Below are 27,521 nucleotides of genomic sequence, written 5' to 3'. Positions count from 1 at the left end.
CCCCCCTGGTAACCATATGATATTGCTTATATGTGGAATCTAAAAAATGGTACAAATGAACTTATTTACGAAACAGAAATAGAGTCGCAGATGTAGAAAACAGGTGACACAACTTTGACAGAACTACTGCAGCAGTGATGCTGCATTCTTCTCATTGCCTTCTATCAGGTGTGCAAGATTTCAGTTTGTCCTGTTACTGATCATATTCATTTTTATTACTTAGCCTGCCTGGTTTCTCCATTGTAAAGTTACTCTTATTTCCCTTTGTAATAAATAAGTACTTTGTAAAAGGACATACTTTGAGATGTTGTAAATATCTGATTCTATATTAAACCATAAACTCATTTACCTAGTTATCAAGATGGAGTCATGGTTTCCAATATTATTCAATGAGTCATAATCTCTTCCTATCAATATTTATTTTAATGCTCAATTTCCCCAAATGGAGCCAGTGGGTGTTCCTTCAATCTGGATTCTGTGAGTTTTTGACATGTCCCAATCATTCTTTGAGCACTTCTTTGCTTTCTGACGAATAAAATGGTCTAGGATCATTTTATACTTTTCTTTTCCCAGCCCTGGAATCAACTTCTCCAAGGAGCCTGGGTTTCTTTTAGTAAATAATGGGATTTAAAGGCCAAAATCTGGGCACCAGTGTTCTCCTTGTTCTTGGGGTGTCACTGCTCCTATGTCTTCTCACCGACCTACCTAGGAAATCTCTCTCTCTCTCTCTCCATATACACACATATATATATAATATATATATATATAAACACTTTCAATTTCAATCTAATACTACAGAATACATCCTGGTTTTCATTTTCATATTTGTTGAGAACTTCATCATTTGTTGAGAAACCTGGCTTCCACTACATTTAATACATTTAATTATTCAATTAATCTCCATGTGTGTAACCAATCTACATTGTCAGGGCTCTTCCTCTGCCTGGGTGCCCCCTTGAACGTGAAGGATGCCCCCTTCACGTTCTCATGTCCTCCTTCGATTCATTGTGGTTCTGTGACCACCCCCCTCCCCCCGCCTACGTGTCTCTGCCCCACCTAATGGTTTTAGGATCAAATAGTTTAGGAAGTAAAAAGAGAGGAGGGGGGAAAGAAAAGGAAGAGGAACAATTACCAAAAATTTTTAATGAAGTTTTAAAATATTAGAACAAAAGTATTTGTGTCTAAAATTTTCTTTTTCAGAAGGAATGAAATATGTGTATATGTATACATACACACACATACATACACACACACTAAACTTTTATCTTGGTGTTTTTATTACTTACCAAAAAAGTTACCTGAAAATGATCAGATTGCATCAGATGAAGTAAAGTAGGATCCCGGTCATGGGCATGAACAACAGGCAAATGCTTATGTCAAAAAGGCAAAGAACTAAGCCCAAATCACTGAGGCATGTGGATGGTTTGCAGGAAGACTAAGAGGACATTTCACTTATCAGTCATTCATTGAGACAGAGATAGAATGAAAAAATAAATTTATAGATTTAACTTGTCATCAAAATGTATTTTTATAAAATCAGAACTCTAGCAAATTTATAAATGAACAAATTGGTAACACTGAACTAGTTAAGGAGCCTCTGTTATTGGCGTTAAGAAACTGAAAGGATGTGAACAAAGAAAAAGCAAGGACCCTAGATCATTCCAGTTTTATAATCAATAGTCTTTAAAGTGTTCATCTAGTTAGTTTCTAGGAAACACTGTCAATTGTGATATAAAGGCCATGAGGTCAAGAGCATAGGACACCAGCTCAGACTTTACTAACCTTGGACAAGTCTCTTAACCTCTCTTGGTCTTGTTATTTCACAGGGGTATTTTGAAGGACAAATTAAATATAAACTGTATTGCCATGTCTTGAACAAATAAGTGAAAATTAATTTGTTACCCCTCCCACTCCACTCTGGGCGCATTGGTCTCTTTCCTTTTCCTGGAACATGCTTGGCTCTCCACCTAAGAGCATTTGCATTTGCTATTCCCTCTGCCGGGAATGCTCTTCCCTTAAATATCCACAGGTCCTGCCCCCTCAGCTCTTTCACATCTTTAATCTTATGTAACTTTCTCATTGTGATCTTCCCCAGGGCCCCATTTAAAATTATACACCCCCAATATTTTCCATCTCCTTCTTTCCCCTCTTTAATTTTCTCCTTAGGACTTATCGTTAACATTCTAGAAACTTATTTGTATTGTTTATTGTTGGTCACCTCCACTAGAATGTAAGGTCCTTGAAGGCAGGCAATTTTGTCAGTTTTGTCCAATGCTGTATCCCCAGACCCTACAACATGCCTGGTGGCCTGTAGTGGGCATTCATTTGCTGTGTGCATTAATCAACCAATGAAAGAATGAACTTTCAAGTGTTCCCTTCCTGTTACATTTTTTGTCTTTCTTCACAAGTAGAAATGTAAATGAAATGTGAGAGGAAAAAAGAGACATGAACAAAGAGATTAAAGAAAGGTAGACTCAAAGAAAGAAGAATGAGGAAGACCTTATATATGGAACACTAACTCTGAACCTTAGCAGTTCAATGGTAACAAACCACAGTCATGCAATACAGATTGTCCCTAAGACAAGCCTTGCAGATATAGCCCTTGTCACTCTTCTGGATTCTTCTCTGAGGTCAACTGCTCTCTGTTGGACAAACAGGGTAATATCAGCAAAGTAAACTAGAAGAGGTTAAATTTTTTTTTCTACACTTTGAATAAATGTATGCCATTTGCTCAACAAATTATACATACTTTCTAAGAAAAATCACCATGATTTAAAATGACATTTCACATTTGAGTTTAGGTTTAACAACTTTTGTGTTTGAAAGCCATGAATCTGAGCATCTGTCATAGCAATGGTGCAATATTTCATTAAAGATAACAAAAAAAACCCTCAGTTAACTCTTGCTCATTTGTATATAGATGTATTTATTTCATATATGTATCTATGCATATATAAATAAAAAATAGTGTTGTCTCATGGCACAAATAAATCCAGTCAGTGACTTACAGTCACACACAATACAAAGAATTACATATTGAGACTGAACCGTTAAATATTCTAAAAAAGAAACCACATTTTTAAAAAGGGAACACATAAGATAGTTGGTGAGGAATGTCTAAAAATACAGCATATGTCCCTACATTTGCATCAAGAAATTCATGCTGATAGAAAATGTAGCTAAGTATATTTTTACGCAATTGACATCATCTGTCAATCTAACAAACTTTTAAGGGTATTATTCTCATGCAGCTAAATAACTGCAACTTTGAGTATTAACTAGTCTCTTGAGACCAGTGCTAATATCTGTCCTGTGCTTTTAAATCCAGTTGTCATGGAATTTCAGACTGCCTCCGCATCAGAAATTGCTACGTTTTCCAGTAAACAAACTATGCTGTGGGTTTGCTTAGAAACTCCCTGTTGAAGAATCTTCTTGCCTCAACACTACTGAGGGAAACAGAGCAACGAGATGGATTCTGTCTTCTATATTCAACGCTTTCAACTATGGCATTCTTCATTACCTGTGAATAGAGGCAAAAGATGTATAATTAGTGCTGTTCTGAACTCATTGAAACATCTGTTTGGTCAAAAATATATATATATAATTAATCTTTTTATTATAGTATTCTTTTTGAAATAGAAAATCTCTGAGTCATGCATGTATATATTTATTTTATTTATTTATTTATTTATTTATCTATTTGGTTGCATCGGGTCTTATTTGCAGCTCGTGGGCTCCTTAGTTGCAGCTCACTGGCTCCTTAGTTGTGGCACGTGAACTCCTAATTGAGGCATTTATGTGGGATCTAGTTCCCGGACCTAGGGATCGAACCTAGGACCCCTGCATTGGGAGCAGGGAGTCTTAGCCACTGTGCCACTAGGGAAGTCCCGTACTTACATATTTAAATTCAACATCTCCATTACACTTAAAATTTTTTTTTTAATTGATGTATAGTTGACTTACAATGTTGTGTTAGTTTCAGGTGTACAGCAAAGTGATTCAGTTATATATATATATACTTTTTTTCAGTTATCTACCTATTATCATTTATCTATCTATCTATCTATCTATCTATCTATCTATCTATCTTTCCTTTTCAGTTTCTTTTCCATTATAGGTTATTAGAAGATATTGAATATAGTTCCCTGTACTATACAGTATGTCCTTGTTGTATCTATTTTATATACAGTAGTGTGTATCTGCTAATCCCAAACTCCTAATTTATCCCACCCCCCCCTTTCCCCTTTGGTAACCATAAGTTTGTTTTCTATGTCTGTGAGACTATTTCTGCCTTGTAAATAAGTTCACTTGTACTACGATTTTAGATTCCACATATAAGTGATACCATATGATGTTTGTCTTTCTCTGTGCACATTACTCTTGTTCAGTTCGTATCCAGATACTATTCCTTCCCCCAGCAGAGAAAGAACTATTGTGGGAGTGTCCCAGATTTTTTTTTAAATTTATTTTTATTTATTTATTTTTGGCTGCGTTGAGTCTTCATTGCTGTGCGCAGGCTTTCTTTAGTTGCGGCAAGCGGAGGCTACTCTTCCTTGCAGTGCATGGGTTTCTCATTACGGTGGCTTCTCTTGTTGCGAAGCACAGGCTCTAGGCGCATGGGCTTCAGTAGTTGTGGCGTGTGGGCTCAGTAGTTGTGTCTCGCGGGCTCTAGAGCACAGGCTCAGTAGTTGTGGGGCACAGGCTTAGTTGCTCCATGGCATGTGGAGCACGGGTCCTTTCCCGGACCAGGGCTCGAACCCGTGTCCCCTGTGTTGGCAGGCAGATTCTTACCACTGTGCCACCAGGGAAGCCCCTGTTTCAGATTTTTTTGCTGATAAAATAGGGAATAAAATAAGTGTAACATGGTAAATTTATCTTCATTCTGTCCTTTATGGGGAAGGTAGTAAGAGGGAAGAAATAAGTAATTACTAAATCTAGAATTTATGTCCTTTATAGTTAGTAGATAAGCAGAAATGAGAGACCACAAGGAAGTACAAGACTTTCCCTAATCCTAATGAGAAAAGAAATTGCTGGAGAATTGCCCTGCTTCCTCAGTGAAACAAATGCAGTTATAACACATGGATGTCCTCTATCTAGGAAACACCACGCTTTGTGATTTTATTGATGATGGCTATTTTTTTTTTCAGAATAATCTCTGCATATACCCAAATTAATGGTGAATACAACCTCTAAGAATTGCTATTATAATTATCATATACTTTTTTGGTATGATATTAACCTAGTTAGGAACTTTTGGAATGAAGAGAAAATCTGGAATTTGGTTGAAGCAGTTATTGCAGAGCAATGGGAATGGGCTTTGGGAAGAGAGGCCTGGATAGTAACCTTGGCTCTGCTGCTGTTTTTGAACTCTGACAAAATCAGGAAGACTCCATTCCCAGGATAGGACTATACAATTTCATCTTTTTTTTTAAATTAATTTTTATTGGAGTATAGTTGCTTCACAATGTTGTGTTAGTTTCTGCTGTACAGCAAAGTGAATCAGTTCCACGTATACATATATCCACTAATGAGATAGAAGTTTCAGGGCCAGAGGCAAGTCACATGAATATGCCACGATTCACTTTATTCCCTTCCCCAGGGATTGTGAGGCCACGTTAAGGTATTATACACATGCTTTTCAGCCCTCTGCCATGAGCAGGAATACTTGGCAAGCCTGAGAAGTTTAGAACGCCATGGCCCCTCTCACCCAGAGCTGGTGCGGCCCTCTTGGCCTTGGAGATGTGTGCACAGTAGGGTTTTCCCATTTCACATCCAATCTAACTGGGCAAGCTGGGTTCAGTACCTGGAGGAGAGAAATGTTTGACTTGGGTGACACTAACATGCAGTTAATATTCTGTGACTTTATGTAAGGCCCAATGGGCAGGGCCCTCTATCCTCTAATGCTAACTTTAAACAAACTGTCATATTCTAGAAAGAGGGACTTATCACAGGAATGTGACACCTTTGTTTGCCTTATGATTTTTAAGTTTATATATATTTTCCCCAGAAGACAATTATATATCTATTATAACTATATCTATAAAATTGTCTTCTGGGGAAAATATAAAATACATATATTTATTTTAAATAAATATATAAGTACTTATGTATCTATATTATAAATATATATTATATATAACATTATGTAAATATAAAATTATATATATAATTTTATATATATAATGGTCTTCTGGGAAAAACGGGCTGAAATGTTACTGAGTCCTTTAAGCAAAGCAGATATTCGCTGACCCCATCTTTCCCATGAGAAAGGGAAACATAATTCTATGGAGACAGAAGAGGAGGCTTCAAGCCTATGAAGGACACCTTGGTAGAGGGCCTCCAGGCACAGTCACTTCTTGGCTGTGTGAGATCAAGGGGAATTAACTTATATCCCTGAGCCTGTTTCCTGTTCTTCAAAATGGAAATAATAATACTAATCTTGGCTTTTGTGGGAACTGGAGATCATTTATATAAAGCACTTTGCACAATGCCTGGCACATAGGAAACATTCCACAACTAGCATCTATTTATTGTTGGTATTTTTAAACTGACCATATGTGAGGAAATTTAAATTAGATGTGAGCTTTAAATTAGATGTGAGGCTGTAAAGCTTACTAGAAACAAATGCACCATGTATAGCCAATAGCGGGCTTATTATATGGTAAAAGTCAGCAAATCAATTCTGCTATCAAATGTGTCCTACTACATCTTCTTTTAATAATCTCCCTGTCTTTCTAGAGACCATGTCAGCAAGTTTTCAGTTGGTTTCTCCTTCTGAAAGGAGCACCAAAGCAACATGAGACACACCAACCCTCATTGCAGAGAAGTACCCAAGTAAAACTAAAAATCAGTTCTTTACTTTCCAAACACCCAAAAAGCTTTAAAATATATTAAAAAAAACCCAAAAAGCAAACTGCAGGGGACACTGTACTAATCATGACTGCTGTCAACTCCTTTACAATGAATTCATGAGCACAAAAAGATAAACAATATCAATATTATGAACTAGTGGGTTTATCATAGTTGGCCCTTGGAAGGTGTTTTTAGTAAACGGGCCTTTCATTTAAAGGAAAATGGATATTCACATTTATAACTGAAAAACCCAAATATGCTATTAGAATGTGCAAGTCGAACCACTAGGTGGCACATTAACACTGTGAAACCACTAACCAGGTTTTTCAGATTACCCGTTTGTTGTGATGTGTAACGGTGGTCCCCAACCTTCTTGGCACCAGGGACCGGTTTCATGGAAGACGATTTTTCCTCAGACCTGGCAGGAGGGTGGGGGGGGGGTGGTTTCGGGATGATTCAAGTGCATTACATTTATTGTGCGCTTTATTTCTATTACTACTACACTGTACCATATAATGAAATAATTATGCAACACACCATAATGCAAAATCAGTGGGAGCCCTGAGCTGGTTTTCCCGCAACTAGATGGTCCCATCTGGGAGTGATGGGAGACAGTGACACCCAAAGTGTGTTGCTTATGTCCAGTCTACTCTGTAAGATGCAGCTTAATTGTCACTTGCCACTCACTGATGGGGTTTTGATATGAGTCTGCAAGCAGTTGATTTATTATGGTCTCTGTGCAGTCAAACCTCTCTGCTGATGATGATCTGTATCTGCAGCCGCTCCCCAGCACTAGCATCACCGCCTCAGCTCCACCTCAGATCGTCAGGCATTAGATTCTCATAAGGAGCGCGCAACCTAGATCCCTCGCATGCGTAGTTCACAGTAGGGTTCGCGCTCCTATGAGAATCTAATGCTGCTGCTGATCTGAGAGGAGGCGGAGCTCAGGCGGCGATGCAAGCGATGGGGAGCGGCTGTAAATACAGATGAAGTTTCGCTCGCTCACCCGCTGCTCACCTCCTGCTGTGCGGCCCGGTTCCTAATAGGCACTGGTCCTGGCCGGGGGGTTGGGGACCCCTGATGTATAATCCTGTGATGTAAACAGAAGTGGCTGAGCTCAGCATTACATCAGTTGCTAAATTCAAACCTTTCGGCATGACACATGGTACAATAAGATGTGTTCGAAAAGGCGATATGTTATATTTGAGCCTTCTTATTTTTAAAAATTATACTAGGAATAGTCGTCAATAGTGTTTACATCTAATTTCCTCTTTCATTCCCCCCAAAAGTCACTGAGATACCAAATCCTTCCCATCAGTTTTATCCTTGCAGGGGTCCTTATATCTCAACCCTCTTCATCCCCATCACCTATCCCCAAATAAGACTGGTGTCATCTTTCACTTGTGCCATTTAATAGTCTCCCAATTTGCCAGATCCTTTAAATATTTGGCAGTAAAGGCATAAAGAAAAAAAAGAAAACGTGAAAAAAGTAATCTTTCCCCAAAAGAAACAAATTTAGACACGTGAGATTGGAAGCGCTCCACAAGTAAGTATTGGATTCGCACAACAGAAAATTTAAAATGAGCCTTAAAAGAAAGTTACAGTATATTTCGAGAGAGAAATAAAAATTATAAATATAGCAGAATGCAAGAAGATATTCTGGAGTAAATTACTGTGGATTTACTGGCTAATGCCTGCTTCCCAATAAAAACTAAAGTGTCATGAAAGTAGGGGCCTTAAGTAGTCTTGTCATTTTTTATCCCAGCACTTAGAACATGGAAGGGGAAGGATAAAAATTTGTGAAATTAATGACTGCCTAGAAGGTGCTCAGTGGAGGTCAATTAAAAAGGATAAAGCTCAACTCATGGAGACAATGAGATTTGAGTTGAGTTGAAGGAGAAGCAGGATTTGATAAGTGGAGTAGAAAGACCGGGCATTCTCAGTAAAAGGATAATCTCATAAAGAGGCTGAAGATGGAAGGTCATGGCATGTACAGGAAACATCTGGGAAGTGGTTTGGCTGGAAAGGAAGCTGTGTTTGGGGTATACTAGGAAATAAGGCTTCTTGAAAGATAGATGGTTCAAAAGGGAGAAAAGAGTGAGAAAAAACCTTTGGCCCATCTCAGCTCCTCAACATAACAGTGTGACTTCCAGCAATCAGCCTACATAATCCATGATTCGGTTTCCTCACATAGAAATAAAAAATACCTACCTCATAGGCCAGTTGTGAATGCTGAATATTTGAAAAGGAAATATCTGGTTTATATTAAGCACTCAAAAGTTTTCCTTGTTCTTTTTGTTTTGTGCATTGTTGTATCCTTAGTTCCTAAGGATACAACACAGTAGATACTCAATAAATATGTATTGAATTAATAAATAAATAAGATATAAAAAGATTATAGGTAGCATTAAAGGTAAATGAATTTGGGCCTGATATAGAAGGCCATTATAACCAACAAGGACATGCTGTATAGCACAGGGTACTATACTCAATATTTTGTAATAACCTAAAAGGGAAAAAAAGCCTGAAAGGGAACATATATATATAGAGAGAGAGATATAGATATAGATATCCATATATGTATAACTGAATCACTATGCTACACACCTGAAACTAACACAGTATTGTAAATCAGCTATACTTCAATTAAAAAGAAAAAGAAATGCCTAGAGATATCACATAAAAAAATAAGGCTATGATACATAATAAGCTTCTAAATTATTTTGTAAAAGATAAAAACTTTAACTTGTACCTAGACACTCTTAACATGATGATGAAATATCAGTAAATGAAGAAGTAAATACCAGTACTTCTGGATATATGCTTTTCCTCATTTTAATTAACACTTAAAATTTAACACTTTACAGGATCACTGGAGAAAGAATTTTAAAAGCTCATGATTATGCAGCATTGGTATGCTGTCACTGCCTTTAAAATAGGCCAACTGAATGAATAAATTGAATGAGTGAGACTGCATAACAGTACATTTTCCTGTGATAACTGGTCCTGGAAAAGAGATCTCAGAAAGTGTATTTCCTCTAGATCGAGGTGGTAGTTTATGGGTAGAGCATGTAGTCACACTACCTGGGCAGGCATACATTGCCTGGAGATTCTCCACAGTCAGGCATCTGCCTCCCACCAACAGGCCCTGTACCCTGACACTCACTACTCATTCCTCCTATTACATTAAATTCTTCAACAGTTTCAGCCAGTAACTCGATGACATTTTTAAAATGATTTATGAAAATTTTGTTGCATATTTATTTTAGGTGCTGGGCATTGTGATCAGTACCTCTGGAGGATACAAGGTAAATAAGGCAAGTCATTGTTTTTAAAGGGTTTAAATTTATAATTAAAAGCAGAAGATAAATATGGACATGAATAATAATTATTATCATTAACATATTACCTGTTTCAACTGAGTGTCTCGTACGCACCAAGCTCTTAAATTATATTCTTTTACTTAATCCTCATCCCAATCCTATAAAAATCTGTATCATTGTTTCCTTTTACAAATGAGGAAAGTGAAATTTGGAAAGGTTAATCAACATGCCCAACGTCACGTAGCGAAGAGGCACAAGCAAAAATCTGAGTACCCGATTTGGTTTAACTCGAAAGCCTCTGCATTTTCCACACACCACATGTCTACCACTGTAAGTCACTATATATTAGGTTTCTTAAAATTAAAAAAAAGACAAAAAAATAAACAACAACCAGGAAATGCTGCCATTGTAAAAAGCACTTAGGCAACGTGCAGTGAAAAGGAATTTGGGAGGACTGAGTAAGTGCAGAAACCCGACACTAATGAGAAACCCAGCCTGCTGTCATGAAGTGAGCAAAAACAAAACAGTTCTCTAAAGATGAACTGGAATTTAGCTTCAGCAAAGCAGGGCTGCTAGAATCTCTGGGGAAAATGAAGCAACAGAAGCACAGCAACAGAGCTGTCAGAGACAGGTTGACATTTTCAGAGTAAAGATTTAAGTCAGAATGTGAATTGAAGACGAAAATTTGCCTTAAGTCACGGTGGTGGTGGCCACAAAGTTGAAAACTGCCTCCATGGGATTGGTGGTCAGATGTCTTTGCATTAGAAGAGTTTATATACACAGTGTCCACAATTGGTGAAAAACTCCAATAGTCTGTGGCAAGTAAACATGTGTTGTGTTGCTGCAGCGTGAATAAGTCACCTACTCTCATCAAATCGTGTGAGAATGAGTGATTTGGCTCATGATTGAGCCTAGTGACCCAGCATCCTACCTCAGACTTTGGCTGTTCTTTATTTATCCTCACTTGCCAAGAAGCTTTGATTCTGATAAAATGTGTTTTCCTGGTTAAAAGCAGGGAGTGGGAGTCATCAAGGGAGAGATACATGTCAATGAAAACTGAAGTCTTACCTGGGTATGAGGCACACACACACACACACACACACACACACACACACACACATATACACAACCAAGAATCACTTGAACAGAAGTCTCAATGGTCATATAATTTAAGAGGAAGCCTACATTCATTCATTCAAAAAATATATGTATTTACTGCCTAGGCTGCTATGACCTATATTGACTTGTCTATATTCTTAATTCTGGGCATTTGCAAAGGTCTTGAGGTGTATCCATCGTGGTATGGGATATAGACACACATAGTTATGGTTCCCATTTATTAAGCAGCTTCTGTTTGCAGGGCACTGTTCATCATCACCTGATTCAAGATTCACTACTGCCACTATGATAGGTGCTGTGACACCTGTTTCAGAGGTGAGGAAACTGAGGCTCAAAAAGTTTAAGTAACTTATTCAAAGTCACACAAATAGCCCATCTAAGAGCTAAACATGATATAAAGTCTATGACCTTGCCTCTACTTCCTGTGTCAGAAAACTTCTCAGGAGCAATTAAAACATGCTTAATTAAACGGCTTGTAAAAAATCTATATCTGATGAGCTCAGGACAGTTATTTTGGAATTCAGTCTGGTTTTGTTCAGGCTTTAACTGTTTCATTTATGTGTCAAACAAATTACTTTGAAGAATGTTTGTAAAATATATAAATAGAACTATATCATTCTTTACAGACAATAGCTTACAAGGTTTTACATAAACCAAAATTGAAAACAATGAAAGAGATGTAGTTGTGTAAGTTACATATATATATAGACACACATGTATATATACATGTGTGTCTATATACGGATATACTTTTGTGTATGTGTCCTTTTATTTTCCCAAGTCCAATAGGGTATTTATATATTCCTATAAGCTATTTTTTTTCCATTTTAGGACAACTGATCAAGTTTAATACATTTCATCCCAAGGAGTACAAAATATAATTTTGAGTTTATTGGCTTCATACTGGAAATATAGGATTACTCCTGTATTAACCCTTAGTTCTTTTCTGTTTTAACAGCATGAGGTTTCGTAAAACATAACTCCATTTGGGGAATGTCTGTTTGCTCCCTATGAATCATAGATTAAAATGCAGATTTTCTCTTAATATTCTTTAAATTTTCACCATCACCACAGAAACAATGTAGCATATGGATATCAGATTTTCACTGAATAATATAAAAGAAAAAGAAAAGGAATAAATCTATTTAGACAATGATATATGCTATAAATGTTGCTAAGCGTGTTTTACTTGAATTATCACATATTCACAAATGAAGGCTGACAAGAAACACTTTAGAGTTGCAGAAACTGAAGGTTACTGGGAAAAATTTTATATGCTTACAAAAATTAAAGACATTGATTAATAAACGTATTATGGTGTAACTGTTATAACTGCACACAATTGATCATTACTAGTTTCAGACCAAACTAAACAAACAAGCAAACTAGATGTGCCAGTATTCTATTAGATCACAAAATGTAATTAAATCTCATATGCACGGAAGACTCATTCGCACGGTACATTCTTTTACTCCATTCATACAGTCTCCAAAAAGACTGACAAATCAGGCATGATACCTTTCCCTCTCCATTTGATTTCTTTCTTTCTTTTTCTTTTATTCTTTTTTTCTAATGTGCAAAATCCGATTAGGCCAATGAACTTGGGCTTTTATGACTGATAACCATTTGTCAGACACTATGATGTGGAACCGCAAGCCAACATGATTCCAATTACACAATAGTGGTCCTAAATGGTGAGTTAGCAGCTAAAGAATTTTACACAGAGACAGAATTTTAGGCAGCAGATAAACTAGTGATAGGAATAATACTGAAGAGAATGACTTGTTTCTAATATTTCTGAAGCAAAGCATACTTTATATCTTCAGGGCTAAAAATGGAGAGACTGCTACTTTGGGAGACATTTCTAAGATCCACAAAAATAAAGACATTTAAAAGCATGAGTGTATCCATTAAAAGTCATGCTATTTTTGCAGATTAACTACACTTCTGGTTACACTCACTTTCTCACTCTTATATTTCCATTTTATCACTTTTCTTCCTAATTAAAATTTATTTTTTCATATGAGAAATACACTAGATACTTTGGGAAAGAAGCTGAGGATAACTATCCTTCAATCAAATAATATTATAAAATGTGGGCTCTGCCAATTTGGAGGCATTTGTTTTCTTATTTGTGAATTTTATGGGGTTCTTCTGGAGATTAATAGAGTAATTCATGAAAAATAAAATGGTACAGTTTGGGTGTCATTCATAAACCTTATTTTTATTTTTAATTAATTAAAAGAGGTATTGCTATGTTCATGTTATATGGAAGTATTTGACATTGTCAATGATTGTAGGAGATACTTACATCGATGTTGTTCAGGGTATTGAAATACATCAGATCATGCAGCCTTTTGAATGCTTGATTTGGGTATTGAAAGTTGAAGGTTGAAAATGGTGATTCAGGGTCATCAAAAATATCAAAATCAGCTATTTCTTTCTCTTCCTTAGTTTCTCTTGGAACACCTAATATAAGAGTCTCAAATGGTGTTATTTTGAAAACCACAAATTATCTCTAAAATCCAGGGCATAAAACATACAAATAGCCATAAACACAATATTGGTAGCCCCTTCAGGGGTCATATAATCCTTAGTATACACTATTAGGCCTCTGCTTATATTTCCTGGACTTGACCATTTTCATATGTTCTGACTGGGCAACTTCCAATTGCCAATATCAGCATCTCTGTGCCTAAGAGCTTTCTGCTCCTCCCTGTTACTGTTCAAGGATGCTTTGCTCACTAGCATCAGGCTGAAAATTCCAGTAAATAATACTCTGTCCCAGGAAGCAGTCAACCAAAGACTCTATGGTGTTGGTATATAAATTCCCCAGTTCCCTTGCCGCTTGCTGTGTAAGTGGGAAGGATGATTCCAGACCATAGATTCTATTTCATTTCCTAGAGTTTCCCAGCAGGATCAGGTTCTCCTCGTGGTAGCAGCTTACTAACACATCTTTTGTTGTCTGCCTTTCTTCCCTTTATCAGTTCCCTGCTCTCTTACTAAAGTTTCCTAGTTCACCCAAATAAACCATTTGCACTTGAACCCTTTGCTTGGAATCTGCTTCTGGTAGAACCCAAATCCAAACATTAATTAATTGTCTTCATGTCACAGGAATCCCCTCCACATCCTATTTTTGAGAATTAATAGTGATAGAAAATTCAAAATTTTCTAGGTTTTAAGTATTCCACTGTTCAATAACTGAAAATGCCAACAAATTCTTCCTTCTTTTGTGTTGAAGTATGACTCATAATAATCTCCACCTCTATTGATTTTTTCTCTGACTTCCTCCACTATCTAGAAGAAGATCACTGTCTTCTCTATAGTCTCCATGACTATTTTTTGTCTTTCCTTTCACAGCTACATTTTCTGGTCCTAAAATAATATGATTTTGAGGCATTTAGCATCTTGCCTGTCAATCTCTAGATCTCCTTTTGTTAATCAATATCTTCCAGGATACAGAAGAGTCTATAGACTCCCCTGGATGTGGCAAAACAAAATGCTGGTGCCTTAAATTTGATTCTCTTTTTTTTTTATGGAATATAACATGGCAAGCTGAAATTACTAGCCATATCGTACTGCTAGATAACATTAATTGTTATGGTCAGTTAACATTCCCAGAATTTTTTGCATGATTTGTTCTGAAACAAAGCCTCCCTTACAAGGGTAGTATTTAAAATATTTAACAATGCCTATGACAAGGGTACCAATCAATCAGAATAAATACAATCTGAGGTTGTGGAGTAAAGCCCCAGAGATTTTTACTGAGCTAGTTGTTCACCCTGCAGTTTCTGAATTATGAGGAGCCAGGGGATCTTGGGCTAAGAAAGAGGCGGAGTACTCGGGGTCTCAGGATAGTAGCAATTTATCAATGTAAGGGGATTGTTCAATGTTGTAATAGCTGGTATGGCAGTGTCAGCATGAACCAGCTTAATGTTAGTCTTTATCAGATTTCTACTTTACAGAATATAACTCCCAATGTACCTGGAGCCTTGTACTTTCTGAAGTTGATGTTGGCCAGAACAAAGTGGATGATAGTTGGGCAATCTTTCTCAACATCAGGATTCTTGGGTTTAAAGACATAGCATTCCTTCAGTCCTTCTCGATCAAACACATAAGGATCGATCTTTGGAAAGGGGAGCTTATTCATTTTAGCCCACTTTTCTGCAAGTAGAAGTTCCTATGGAAGAGAGGGAAAGATCATTTGTTCAGTTGGTCTGCACATTATTCAATATTAGTTAGGTGTCTACTATGTGCTAGCAGTATGCTCCTTGCTAGGATGAAAAATGACCCTGTTCTTAAGAAGCTTATCAATCTCAAAAAATATAAAATTACTCCATAAACAAACTCACTATTATTTTGTCAACTTTTTGTATAGGGCTAGTTCCACAGAAGGCATTGAAAAATTATTAATGAACTGAACTGAATGAAATTACGTCGATGCAATTGCTAGAGAAATAAGTATATACTATGAGTATGGGCATTTATAAGCCAAGTGAATGCTTTTTAACCCTTCAGAGTCAAAAAAAATCTGTTGAAGCAGAATGAGGAGCACTCTGTTACTGATTTTTTACCTGCATCTTCTCCACAAAACTGATTAAAAATTAATAAATTTTCTGAATGCAAAAACATTGAGTTGCCCTGAATTAGCTTTTTTTCTTTTCTTTTCTTTTCTTTTTTTTTCTTGTTTTTGTTTATGAAAAGAAGCTGAGCTTCTGGCATCATTTGTTATTCTGCACATAACATTTGTTATGTGCAGTGACCAAGAATTGGCCATACAGAGGAACCAAGAGTTAGTTAATGGGCGTAGCAGATTGTCATTTCTTCCACATATGAACTTCCTTCCAGATAAAAGGCTTATACATCCCCACTGGAATGAGAGGACACCTGGCACACAGCCACAGGGTTGATTTGCATCCACTGACATGTAACGTGACCAAGAAATACAAGTTTGCTGTCTACTACTGAGGTTTCAGGTTTGTTTCTGCATCAAGACTGACTAACACAATGGGTAAGCACAAAAAATAATTAAATTTAAACTAAAGAACATAAATCAATACAGAGAGGTGCAGCGAATAGAGCTTACTTCTACTGAAATGTAGCTGAAGGGCAAAAGGGACAAATAAGAAGCAGACTGTGGTAGTGGGAAAAGCACCAACTCTGGGGCCAGATTGCCTGAGTTAAAGTGCAAGCTCTGGGACTTTGGGCATGTTCCTTAATGTCTCCACACTCAATATCCTCAAATATAAAGTAAAGATAGCAATGATAGTACATATTTCATAAGACTGCTGTTAGAATTAAATAAATTAATATGAGTGCAGTATTTAGAACCATGCCTGTCACATATTTCATGCTATACAAATACTTAACAAATAAATGCCAGTAAAGAGAAGAAAAGAGCGAAGAAAGAAAAGAGGAAAAAGGAAGAGAGAGAGAGAGCAATGGTATTGGGGAAATCCCTAAAGAGGGGAAGTTTTAGAGAAATGATCACTATCATCTTAACTTTTTTAACTACTCTTGTAATCACATTGACTCATTCAATGATAATCATTAGTTGCCAATCTAAGTTCCATGCTAGGAGATGGGGACATAACACTGAGTGAAACTCTTGTTCTTATGGGATGTACATAGCCTGGTAGGTGAGAGATAGTAATCAAATAACACTTCAGGTTTAAAACTGTGGCAAATGCTATGAAAAAAGTATTTATTTGCCATGAGATTTTGCAGTATACCTGGACTATTTCCTCAGAGTGCTTATTAATTCATTCAACGTTATAATTGAGCACCTATGTTCTAGGCATAAGAGAGAGGCTGTCCTTGGATACTTAGGGATTATAAATCAATGGGAAATATAAAAAATAGATATGATAGTGCAGTATGGAAGAGGCAGGGAACATGATGGATGGCTTCATGCCTGGGCTGTGCAGCCTGAAAGGCCCAGCACAGCTTGACTTGCAAGCTCGGTGATCTGAGACAAACCGCTTATCACTACAGCTAAACAGGGAAGAAATTATTTTGTGGGAGGAATTATGCAGTGACGCTCTCCTAATGGCACCATAGGGATCATAAGTAACAACAAACGCACATGGACCAGGTTGTGTACTATCCTTGAAATAGCAGGCTCCCAATCCCATTTTATCTACATTTCAGCTGTTTCTTATTTCTCAGCAACTCATATATACATAAATGATTTGTAAATAAAGTTAGCACTATTATCTTCCTGAACATTGCTGTGAGGATTAAATGAGATCATGTATTTTTAAAAACTCAGTAATTTATATTTAAGAAAACAAGTACTTTAAAATAGCACCCTATGCTTTGTGACCACCTAGAGGGGTGGGATAGGGAGGGTGGGAGGGACACTCAAGAGGGAGGAGATATGGGGATATATGTATATGTACAGCTGATTAACTTTGTTATAAAGCAGAAACTAACACACCATTGTAAAGCAATTATACTCCAATAAACATGTTAAAAATAAATAAAATAAATAAATAAATAAAATAGCACCTCAAATTCAGAAAAAAATATGTTTTTCATTGAACTTTCACTGTTCCTGATGCTTCTAGAATGTCGTGAATTTTAAGTTGATCAACTCTCTCAATGTCATTTACTGAGAAATAAAAATCTGGGAGAACAAAGGATTTGATTTATATTCAAGCATTTGTTTCATAAACTGTTAAGCTAAATGTGATTATATTTCAGTGAAAATCCCATACATATATATGAATAATTGCTTGTTTGAAACTTGAGAAAACTTTTATCTCTAAATCATTTTTCTTCCTGTTCAGTTGAATTATTCAGCCTGTTACTTCTTGTCTAGCACTGTTCACAGTTATTCATTAAGGATTATTCAACATCAAAATAAAACTAAAAGTTCACGCTGTGGAATTGCGTGAGAGCAAGGAAAAGAAGGAGCTTTCTAGTGTTTATAAACATGACTCAAGGGTATGACCAGTGATGTGTGGATGTGTGGAGAAAGAGGAAAAGGGGAATTGTGTGAGGTAAAAGACCGAGCTATTTTTAGATAAATATTTTACACTGGAATCAGGAAGTGATGGAAACTTTCCCTTTCCTTATATGATCCTGACATGGAAAAGATTAAAAACTGATGACTATAAAGGCAGCGATTACAGGATGGAAAAGCCATCTCCTCTCTGATGTCTTGTTGCTCTGTTTGTAATGGCTAAGAAACAATGACACAACTATAAGTAGAGCAGACGAGTTTGAAAAGAGTATTTTAGAAGAATGCAGTGAGCAAAAAAAATTCTGCTCCACAAATTACAGCAATACGCCAGAACTGTGTTCTAACCATCCAGTTTGGTTACTGTTTGACACCTCAGACACTTCAGATTTCCACAGACTAATTCATGGTAAATTTACATAGTACTAACTAAAATGATTTTCTGTGGAGATAAAAACTTGATAGTGTCCTTCCAAGTGATACTTTGTAAGATATTTGTGCTCATTTTTAAGTACTAAAACATCTTGAAGGATAGGAAAAACAATCTAAATAACATAGAAATATATTCAAACTATAGTGTTAATGGCATATATATGCCATTTTATTTATTTATATATGTAAATAAATATATACTTAAATTAAATTTAATCTACATATGTATAATAAATTAGCTTTTCTCTAGAGGAAATGAGGGGTTTTTTTCTGTATAAACCTAGGCTATGTGTTTTCTAAGATATTTCTCATTATTCAAAATCTATTTTTAGATTGGGGAGAGGTATGGAGTATAATTGTGTAAATAAATTTACAGAATTTTAAAAAATTATTGAAGCAACAATTGTATAAGATACAATGGATATAAACAACAATTTAGAATTCATTATTTTGTGGTTATGGTCATTCCCACTTCCAAAAAATGTATTATATTAGGTTCCAAGAGCTTTATAATGCAATAGACATGAAATAATTTTCTATATCTAACAGTGTATAGAATTTACAGAGCGCTTTGTACTTCTCCTTAGTTCTTTTTCACTAAGAGGTTACTATACATTCACCAAAATATGTAAGGAGAAATTAATGTTGGGTATATCTCCTCATCACAAGGCATCTGATCCTCCATGACCAATACAGGTGTAATGGGTTGAATAGTGGCCCTCCAAAAGACAAGTCCATGCCCTCAACCGCCAAGACCTGTGAATGCAACCTCATTTGGAGAAGGGGTTTTTGCAAATTAATTAAGGGTCTGGAGAGGAGATTATTGTGGATTAGCTGGGTGAGCCATAAATCCAAAGACAAATGTTCTTACAAGAACACACATGCAGAGGAGAAGGCCATAGGAAGTCAGGGGCTGAGATTGGAGTTATACAGCCACAAGCCAAAGAAAGCCTGGAGTTACTAGAAACTGGAAAAGGCAAGGAAGAATTCTCCTGTAGAGCTTTTGGAGGAAGTGTGGCCCTGAGGACACCTGGATCTCGATTTCTGGCCTCCAGAACTGTGAGAGAATACACTTCTGTTGTTTTAAGCCACATGTTTGTGGTAATTTGTTACTGCAGCCCCAGGAAGCTGACACAAGAGGTAAATCTGTAAATGCTTCGTTTAATAACATGCAGTTCCTTTCATCAGCCGTGGTGGACTGACGCCCACAGAGCTAACACTTGGATTGGTTTGGCCATGCTGGTTTCATCCAACCTAAAAACCATAAGTACATCATATACAGAGGTTCTAAACTAAGGATCATGCCATAAGGTCAATAAATAAATCAAGTTAGTGTGGAAAACTACAGATTCTTTTTCTGTGTTATTTGTGGGTAAATGAAATTTTGACCTTGAATGAAAATATAGGGAGATAAAGTTAATTTAGATATATTACTTCTATAATTTGTAAAGACTGGCTCATTTCAAATTTTCCTTGCTTCTCTCTTCTTTTTCTCCTTCCTTCATTGCCGCCTTCTCTCCTTCCTTCTTTCCTTTTATTTTTATTATTTATTATTTTATTTTATTTTTTTGGCTGTGCCACACGGCTTGTGGGATCTTAGTTTCCCGACCAGGGATCAAACCTGGGCCCTCGGCAGTGAGAGCGCGGCATCCTAACCACTGGACCGCGAGGGAATTCCCCTTTCTTTCTCTTTTATTTTTAAGAGAATGAACCCATTGTTCTGGCTTCTGGTCACTGAGCATTTAAAAAGACCTGAAAAACAGTGAGATTTATGTCCAATATACAGCAACATAATATAAAATAACATAATTTATGGCATAACAACCCAAATCTATTATTCTCCATAAAATTTTGTAAGGTAAAGGAAAAAACTCTCCAGTAGTAAACTAAATTTCCCTATATTCCTTGTTTTCTCCTCAAGGCATCCAAAATTATTTCCCCCTTAAATGTAATCTGCTTATTTTGCAGACTTGAATATGAAGACCCTGGCTTATTTTTATGACCAAAATTAAAGATAAATCCTATTAAAATTTTCCCTGGATGGATCCTACTGGTAAAATGAATTTGGATAGCATATATCTAAGTTACTGAATGGTTAACAAAAAGAAATTTGACAAAATGAAACACAGAGCTGTTTTTCTTAAATCATTTAATATCACTATTTAGAGTCATGAGGCTCTTTATATTTGGACTATTATTAGGGTGTGTGCCCACTAATCTAAAAAAAACAAAAACAACTCCAGTATCACTGACATTGATGTCATGACCTTTCAAGGCCAGTTATAAAATATAATATGAACTTTGTTGCCTTTATCAAAAGCCATGATATCCATCATTCTCTATCTCCCTGACAAAATCTGAGATTTAACTATACTTATGAAATGCTTATGAAATAAAGTTAACGGTTCTAATTTTTTGCTCTACTCTTTAATTTCAAATGGTATCGATATTTTAGTCTCAAAAGTAGAAAATTATTCACTATTTAATCACCTTAATAAAATCATATTGCTTATGTCCAGGTATTGCATTGGAGCTTCTCCCCTTCTATCAAAAACTTGGATGTAGATTCAATTTTTAAACCTGACAATATTATACCTAAAATAACTTTAGCATTAACAGTATATTTTTATTAATTTAAAAATTATATTTGAGTAATCTTTTAGATCCATATTGAAATGCATATTATTATAATGACACTCTATATAACAACACTCATAAGTTTAAAAAACCATTTTCAGTACTCCAAATGAGCCTGAAAAGTTCATTTTGTTCACTTTGAATTTCCTGGAGTTCATTTTTGGAGGAAAAAATGTATTACATATAATATATTGCTATTTCCTTTATATTAAGTCTCTGATTCATTCCAGAATTATAGGCTTCATGCTATACTAAACCAATAGTTAAAGGATAGTTAAGGTATATATTAACCAATAACCAATTGTTATTGGTCAAAGGATATATTAACCAATAACCAATTTAACCAATAGTTAAAGGAAAGTTAAAGTATATATTCACATATGAGGAAGAGGGGTAGGATGTAAGGAACTGACAAAATAATTCTAAAGCACATCTATGAGCATGCACAGCTGTAATATTTTTTTCATGCCAGCAGAGCTGTGTAAAACAAGGGCTTGCATGTACAATCTAATATAGTAATGTAAAATGGTGCAGCTTTTTTGGAAAGTGATCTGGAAATACTTATTAAAAATCTTAACTAATGCATATCTAAGAAGCCAACTAAAGAAATAATAAAAAGTGTGATTAAAGATTCATGCACAAGGATGAGCATTAGAGGAAAAAGGTGACAAGATAGCAATAACCTAAAAGGTGAAAAGAGAGCATTGTTAAACAAATTTATGCATACCCACATATAAAGATATCATGCTGTGCTTAAAATTATGTTTATTAAAATATTTAATGGCATAGTAAAATGCTCACAATGTAACTTTAAGTAGAAAGAAGCAAAAATATATGACCCTAGTGTTGATAAACACACACACATGCATGCATGCACACACACAGTGAAGAGAGAAAAAAAGTAAAAACCAAAATATCAGTAGCCGTTTTCTATGAATAGCAGAAGCACTTGATGTATATTCCAAATTTCCAAATTTTTTACAAGTATTCTTCTTAATCGGAAATAGTGAATCAAAGTATGTTTAAAAACTAGACAAAGTACAATGGTTCTTTTTAGAGGTACAAAATAATATTCTAAAACCTTCTTCCAATATCAATTCATTAATGTAGTGGAGCTGTGATTCATATATAAAATGATGGCTTTGACATTTTACACTCCCATTGGTGAAATGAATAATCGGCTTCTCTTACCACCAGAATGAGCCTCTAAACTATCATGGTAGTGTCATCCATTGAAACTAACCTGCCATTGCTGCTCATGGGTCATCAAATTCTGCTCTTGGTTTTCACAGTCACCTGCCCTGGTTTAGTACTTCACTGTCCTATGCTTGCATTACAGTAAATCCCTCTTAATTTTAATCTTTTTTTCTCCATCCTCCAATTCATCCTACTTTCCATTGTCAGATTAATCATGCTAAAATTCCAATTTCAGGAAGTCATTTGTCTGCTGGAAACGCTTCACTGATTCTCTGTTTGCTATTATCCAACCGTAAACTCCTAACAGGAGTGTACTATCTATCACTCTAATCAGATCACTCCTCAGATGTGCTCATTGCCATTTCTGTGCCATTTTCATCCTATTTCATTTATTTCCCTGTTCATCTAGGGAATAGATTGGACACACCAATCTATTTTCGTATGGATCTCCTATAATACACTTAGTTATATAAACCCAAGTAACTATTTAACAATAAGTTACTTAATTTCCTTCCAAATGACTGTGTATAAAAGTCTTCCTCCCCACCAAAAGCGAAAATTTTATCAAGATCAAGAACCATATTTGGGGCTTCCTTGGTGGCTCAGTGGTTAAGAATACGCCTGACAATGCAGGGGAAACAGGTTCGAGCCCTGGTCCGGGAAGATTCCACATGCTGCGGAGCAACTAAGCCCATGCAACACAACTACTGAGCCTGCGCTCTAGAGCCTGTGAGCCGCGACTACTGAGCCCTCGTGCCACAACTACTGATGACCACACACCTAGAGCCCATGCTCTGCAAGAAGAGAAGCCACTGCAATGAGAAGCCCGCGCAACGCAATGAAGAGTAGCTCCCGCTCGCCGCAACTAGAGAAAGCCCGCATGCAACAAAGAAGACCCAATGCAGCCAAAAATAAAATAAATAAATAAATTTTAAAAATAAACAAAGATATTACATAGTTATAAAAAAAAAAGAACTATGTTTTACCATTAACTGCTGTGCACAGCACATAGCACACAGAGCAGGGAAAAGTACACACACAGTGTGTACAAAGGAGGCAGCTAGTGAAAAGAGAAGAACATTACATTTTCATTCTGGAGCCTTAGAATTTGGTCCAACTTGACTACTTCTTAACTACCACTTTCCTAGCCAGATCCTAAGCTATGCTCTTTTCACCCATTATCTTATTTAATTTGTTGATGTGATGAGATTTCTTATCTCATCAATCCTTGTTTCTTTGTCTGAATACCACTAACTGCCTCAAGAAAGGTAAAATATGAAAGCACTTTTAAAATATGAGGTTTAGGGGACTTCCCCTGGTTATTCAGTGGTTAAGACTCTGCGCTTCCACTGCAGGGAGTGTGGGTTCGATCACTGGTAGGGGAACTAAGATCCCACATGCCCTGCGGCATGGCCAAAAAATTAAAAAAAAAATAAACAAATAAATATAAAATAAAATATGAGGTTTATATATATTAAAGAGTTATTATAACCATTATTAGTCTTGAGAACAGTTTAATCATGTACAATATAAAGGAAAACAGATGTCCGAGGACCTGGGTTATCACTGACTCTTCCTGGCTGGGAGATCATGAACTATTTCACTTAATTTCTGTGAGTTTCCATTTCTTAATCTATGAAATAGGAATACTAACTTCCTATCTATTACAGCATTTCATTCCTTCACCCACAAAAACTGTCCTACATACTCATAATTTGGGCTAGTACTTAACAAAGCAATTAGAACCAAATGATTAAAACACACACACACACACACACACACACACACACACACAAACACAATGAGTGTTCTAGTTCCCAAGGAGTTCACAGACAGTGGAAGCAATATGCTGTAAACAAATAAGGACAGTAGAACATGAAAATCGATGTGTTAGAAGAATTTACTAAGTCCTTTGTACTAAAACTATGCCTGTGGAGGTCAAGAAGGGTAACATTTGAGCTGCATCTAAAGAAAGTTTGAGGCAAAAGGAACAAATAACATTCGTGGTCTCACTTGAGTGCTGCCCAGCAATCATTCTACATGGCCCTAGTCAGAACTTTTCCTCGTTTATTCATATAGGCAGACTTTTACTATCCTCATACCCTGGCTACACTTCCTCCATTCTCTCACCCTCAAAAGATAATGTTGACTCCTAATTACTCTAAAAGTTAGAAGTTATCAAATGAGTACTTTCCGTCTTCCCTTCTCAGTGCCTAACAGCTAACCTCCATCCATAGCCATAATTTCCCCCCTTCTCTCTTGTCCCAATACAGACATTTCCAGACTCCTCTCCACCTGTATTTTTGTATCTCCCTTCCACTCCCTACCGCTGTAACCTTCCCAGGGGTGTAACTCTATCATGTATGTCATCTCTCCATTCTCTAATAACATTTCTTCATTCATGAGTCCTAACCATCGAAACATTTAAACACACTCGAGTACCTCCGACGCACCCCTCCACATACACAATTTTCTTATTCTCCACATCCTCTTGCAGATATAGTCCATCTCCTTCTTCCCTGAACAGTTTATAGAATTGTCTCCATTTTCATAACTTCCATTTAACCCTCCAATTACTGCAGTATGACTTCTGCCCTCTCAACCCTTTTGAAACTGCTTTTCACCAAAGACTTCCTGTTGTTAAATATCTTGATGTGGTTTTATAACACTGCACATTTCCTTGGTTTTTGTCCTTTTCCCCTGATATTATTGTTGAATCATCAAGATACTATTTTATGTCCTCTTCTCTTCTCATAGTATACACTCCCCGTGCATCGTTTTACTTATCTTTTACCTGCTAACTCCCAAATTTCAGCCTAATTTGCTTCATGAACTTTAGATATAGTGCATCATTCTTGTCCTGCTCAGGACTATGAACTTGAGCAAGGGTCATGGGAAGTCATTTAAAAGTTTTTTTAAGCAGGGAAGTGACTGAATCACATCTGTGTTTTGGAAATATTACTGAAAATAATGTAGAAAATAGGCTAAAGGGATAAGAAATTGGGAGGACTAAGATAGCTACAAGGCAATGCAAAAGAATGTGGCAGATAATGGAATGCTACATAAATTTCTCCTTACCTTGAACGGAGGACTGGAGTCACTTGGCCTTGCAGAAAAGTCAAAGGAGATGATGAGATCAACTCCTCTTTGAGGTCTCAGGATCAAGGGGTATGGCAGGTTAAATGTGAGGCCACTGTCCACCACATGAATCTTTTTACTTTTGACATCCAGAGGCTCATATATCTGTTCAAATTCATCAGGATCTTTAAAAAGGATAGAAAAGAAAAGAATGAATTAAACAATCACTTAACATTATTTAGAATATTAAAACTATTTGTTATGAAAATGTGTAAGAAGAATTCCCTATGGTTAGGCCCTCAGGGCTTGGAGACTTTTGGTTTCTTCATCTGTAATATCAGAATAAAAGATTCTATCAGGGCTTCCCTGTTGGCGCAGTGGTTGAGAGTCTGCCTGCCAATGCAGGGGGCATGGGTTCGTGCCCCGGTCCGGGAGGATCCCACATGCCGCAGAGCGGCTGGGCCTGTGAGCCATGGCCGCTGAGCCTGTGTTCCGCAACGGGAGAGGCCACAACAGTGAGAGGCCCGCATATCGCAAAAAAAAAAAAAAAAAAAAAAAAAAAAAAGAAACAATGGGGGACTGGGGTGTTAGACAAGAATAAGGTCATGTAACTGAATGAAAAGGCAGGTCAAGTTAAAAAAGAAAAAAAAAGCCTTGCTATGTCCAGGGTGAATGCCTAGGCCAAAAAGGAGAGAGCAGAGATACCATTCTTTAAATAATTATCTTCAGGTTAATTCTATTTTCTTATCAAGTATCTATGTAGTGACAACGTACTTTGCCACCAGCCAGAATTCTAAATATCTATCTATCACAGAACCTGAAATTTAAGAATTGTAAAATTGAAATATATATATATTGTATATATATATTATCAAACCCAACTGTAAATTCCTCTGAAATTTTTATTGTTTAAAAATTACATATGTGAGCTTTTTAAAAAGGTGAAAAATTATGAGTCTTTATCTTATATTAGTTTTAAAATATCTTACTAATAAGCTAGAAATTTATATTTGGGTACTTTTATTTCTCCTAAAAGCAGCTTTATTTTGAGTATCTATAATCTATTAGAAATTTCATATATAAGATTTATCATCCTTAGAAAACTCCTTAGAAGACAAAGGAGGTATTATTAGTATCATTTTAAAGATAAGGAAATGAGGCCCTAAGAGGTTCAGTTTCACACTGTGAGAGTCAAGGTTCCAAGCCAGGTCCAGGAAGTCTAAACCCTACACACAGTGTCACACTGTTACTTCAGAAAGTGGCACAGCCATAAGACTAAAAGGGTTTGAAATGGGTAATTTAAAAAACAATAACTGGGGATTTCCCTGGTGGTCCAGTGGTTAAGACTTTGCCTTCCAATGCAGTGGGTGCAGGTTCGATCCCTGGTAGGGGAGCTAAGATCCCATATGCCTCACAGCCAAAAAACCAAAACATAGAACAGAAGCAGTGTTGTAACAAATTCAATAAAGACTTTAAAAAAATGTTCCATCGAAAAAAATCTTATAAAAAAAGCAATAACTACAATGTATAGAGGCAATCTACAAATGCATCTAATCATGAAAACCACATTGATATGTGTATTTTATCACAATTAAGCATAAAAAATTAAAAACACATTAATGGGAATTTTTTTTACAATGACATGATTTTCCCTAAAATAATAAAGTACAATGATAATTCACAAATATTTTTCTCTGGTTTTATAAACTGATGCTTTAAATTTTAGCTAAAAGATTAACCAGAAACAGACTATTTCTCTCCTATTCTGTTTGAGTTCCCCCTTCTCATCATGAAGCTGATAGTCTCCTTTTTCCTGTTTTAAATCCAAGATTACATTTGAGAGAAAAATCATCATGTGGACCAATTCCCAGCTCTGGCATGTAGCTAAACACCATGGTTCCAACCTTCCATATAAACTG

At 36.3% G+C, this 27,521-nt stretch overlaps 1 protein-coding gene across 9 annotated transcripts in view; it reads right to left on the bottom strand.

Annotated features, from left to right (window-relative positions):
- Positions 1-2,906: 2,906 nt before the first annotated feature.
- PLA2G4A (phospholipase A2 group IVA) overlaps positions 2,907-27,521 on the bottom strand; it is a 164,823-nt gene continuing 140,208 nt past the window's right edge. For 2 of the 9 annotated variants that reach the window (XM_024133765.3, XM_055084072.1), the window contains 5 exons: positions 25,603-25,787; positions 15,279-15,474; positions 13,606-13,763; positions 5,708-5,803; positions 2,907-3,520 (listed from right to left, as the gene is read on the bottom strand). In XM_024133765.3, the coding sequence (XP_023989533.1) occupies positions 3,389-3,520; positions 5,708-5,803; positions 13,606-13,763; positions 15,279-15,474; positions 25,603-25,787 (767 nt within the window). In that variant the 3' untranslated portion in view covers positions 2,907-3,388. Of the gene's footprint in view, positions 3,521-5,707; positions 5,804-7,869; positions 7,943-8,679; positions 9,178-9,198; positions 11,177-13,605; positions 13,764-15,278; positions 15,475-25,602; positions 25,788-27,521 lie in introns of those variants that run through there. The other 7 variants (XM_028488450.2, XM_024133770.2, XM_055084073.1 and 4 more) reach the window with 7 other exon arrangements.

This window comes from Physeter macrocephalus, chromosome 4, assembly GCF_002837175.3.
Source record: "Physeter macrocephalus isolate SW-GA chromosome 4, ASM283717v5, whole genome shotgun sequence".
NCBI classification, from domain to species: domain Eukaryota; kingdom Metazoa; phylum Chordata; class Mammalia; order Artiodactyla; family Physeteridae; genus Physeter; species Physeter macrocephalus.
Note: the sequence above shows the minus strand (reverse complement) of the source record. Positions and strands in the feature narration are given on the sequence as shown.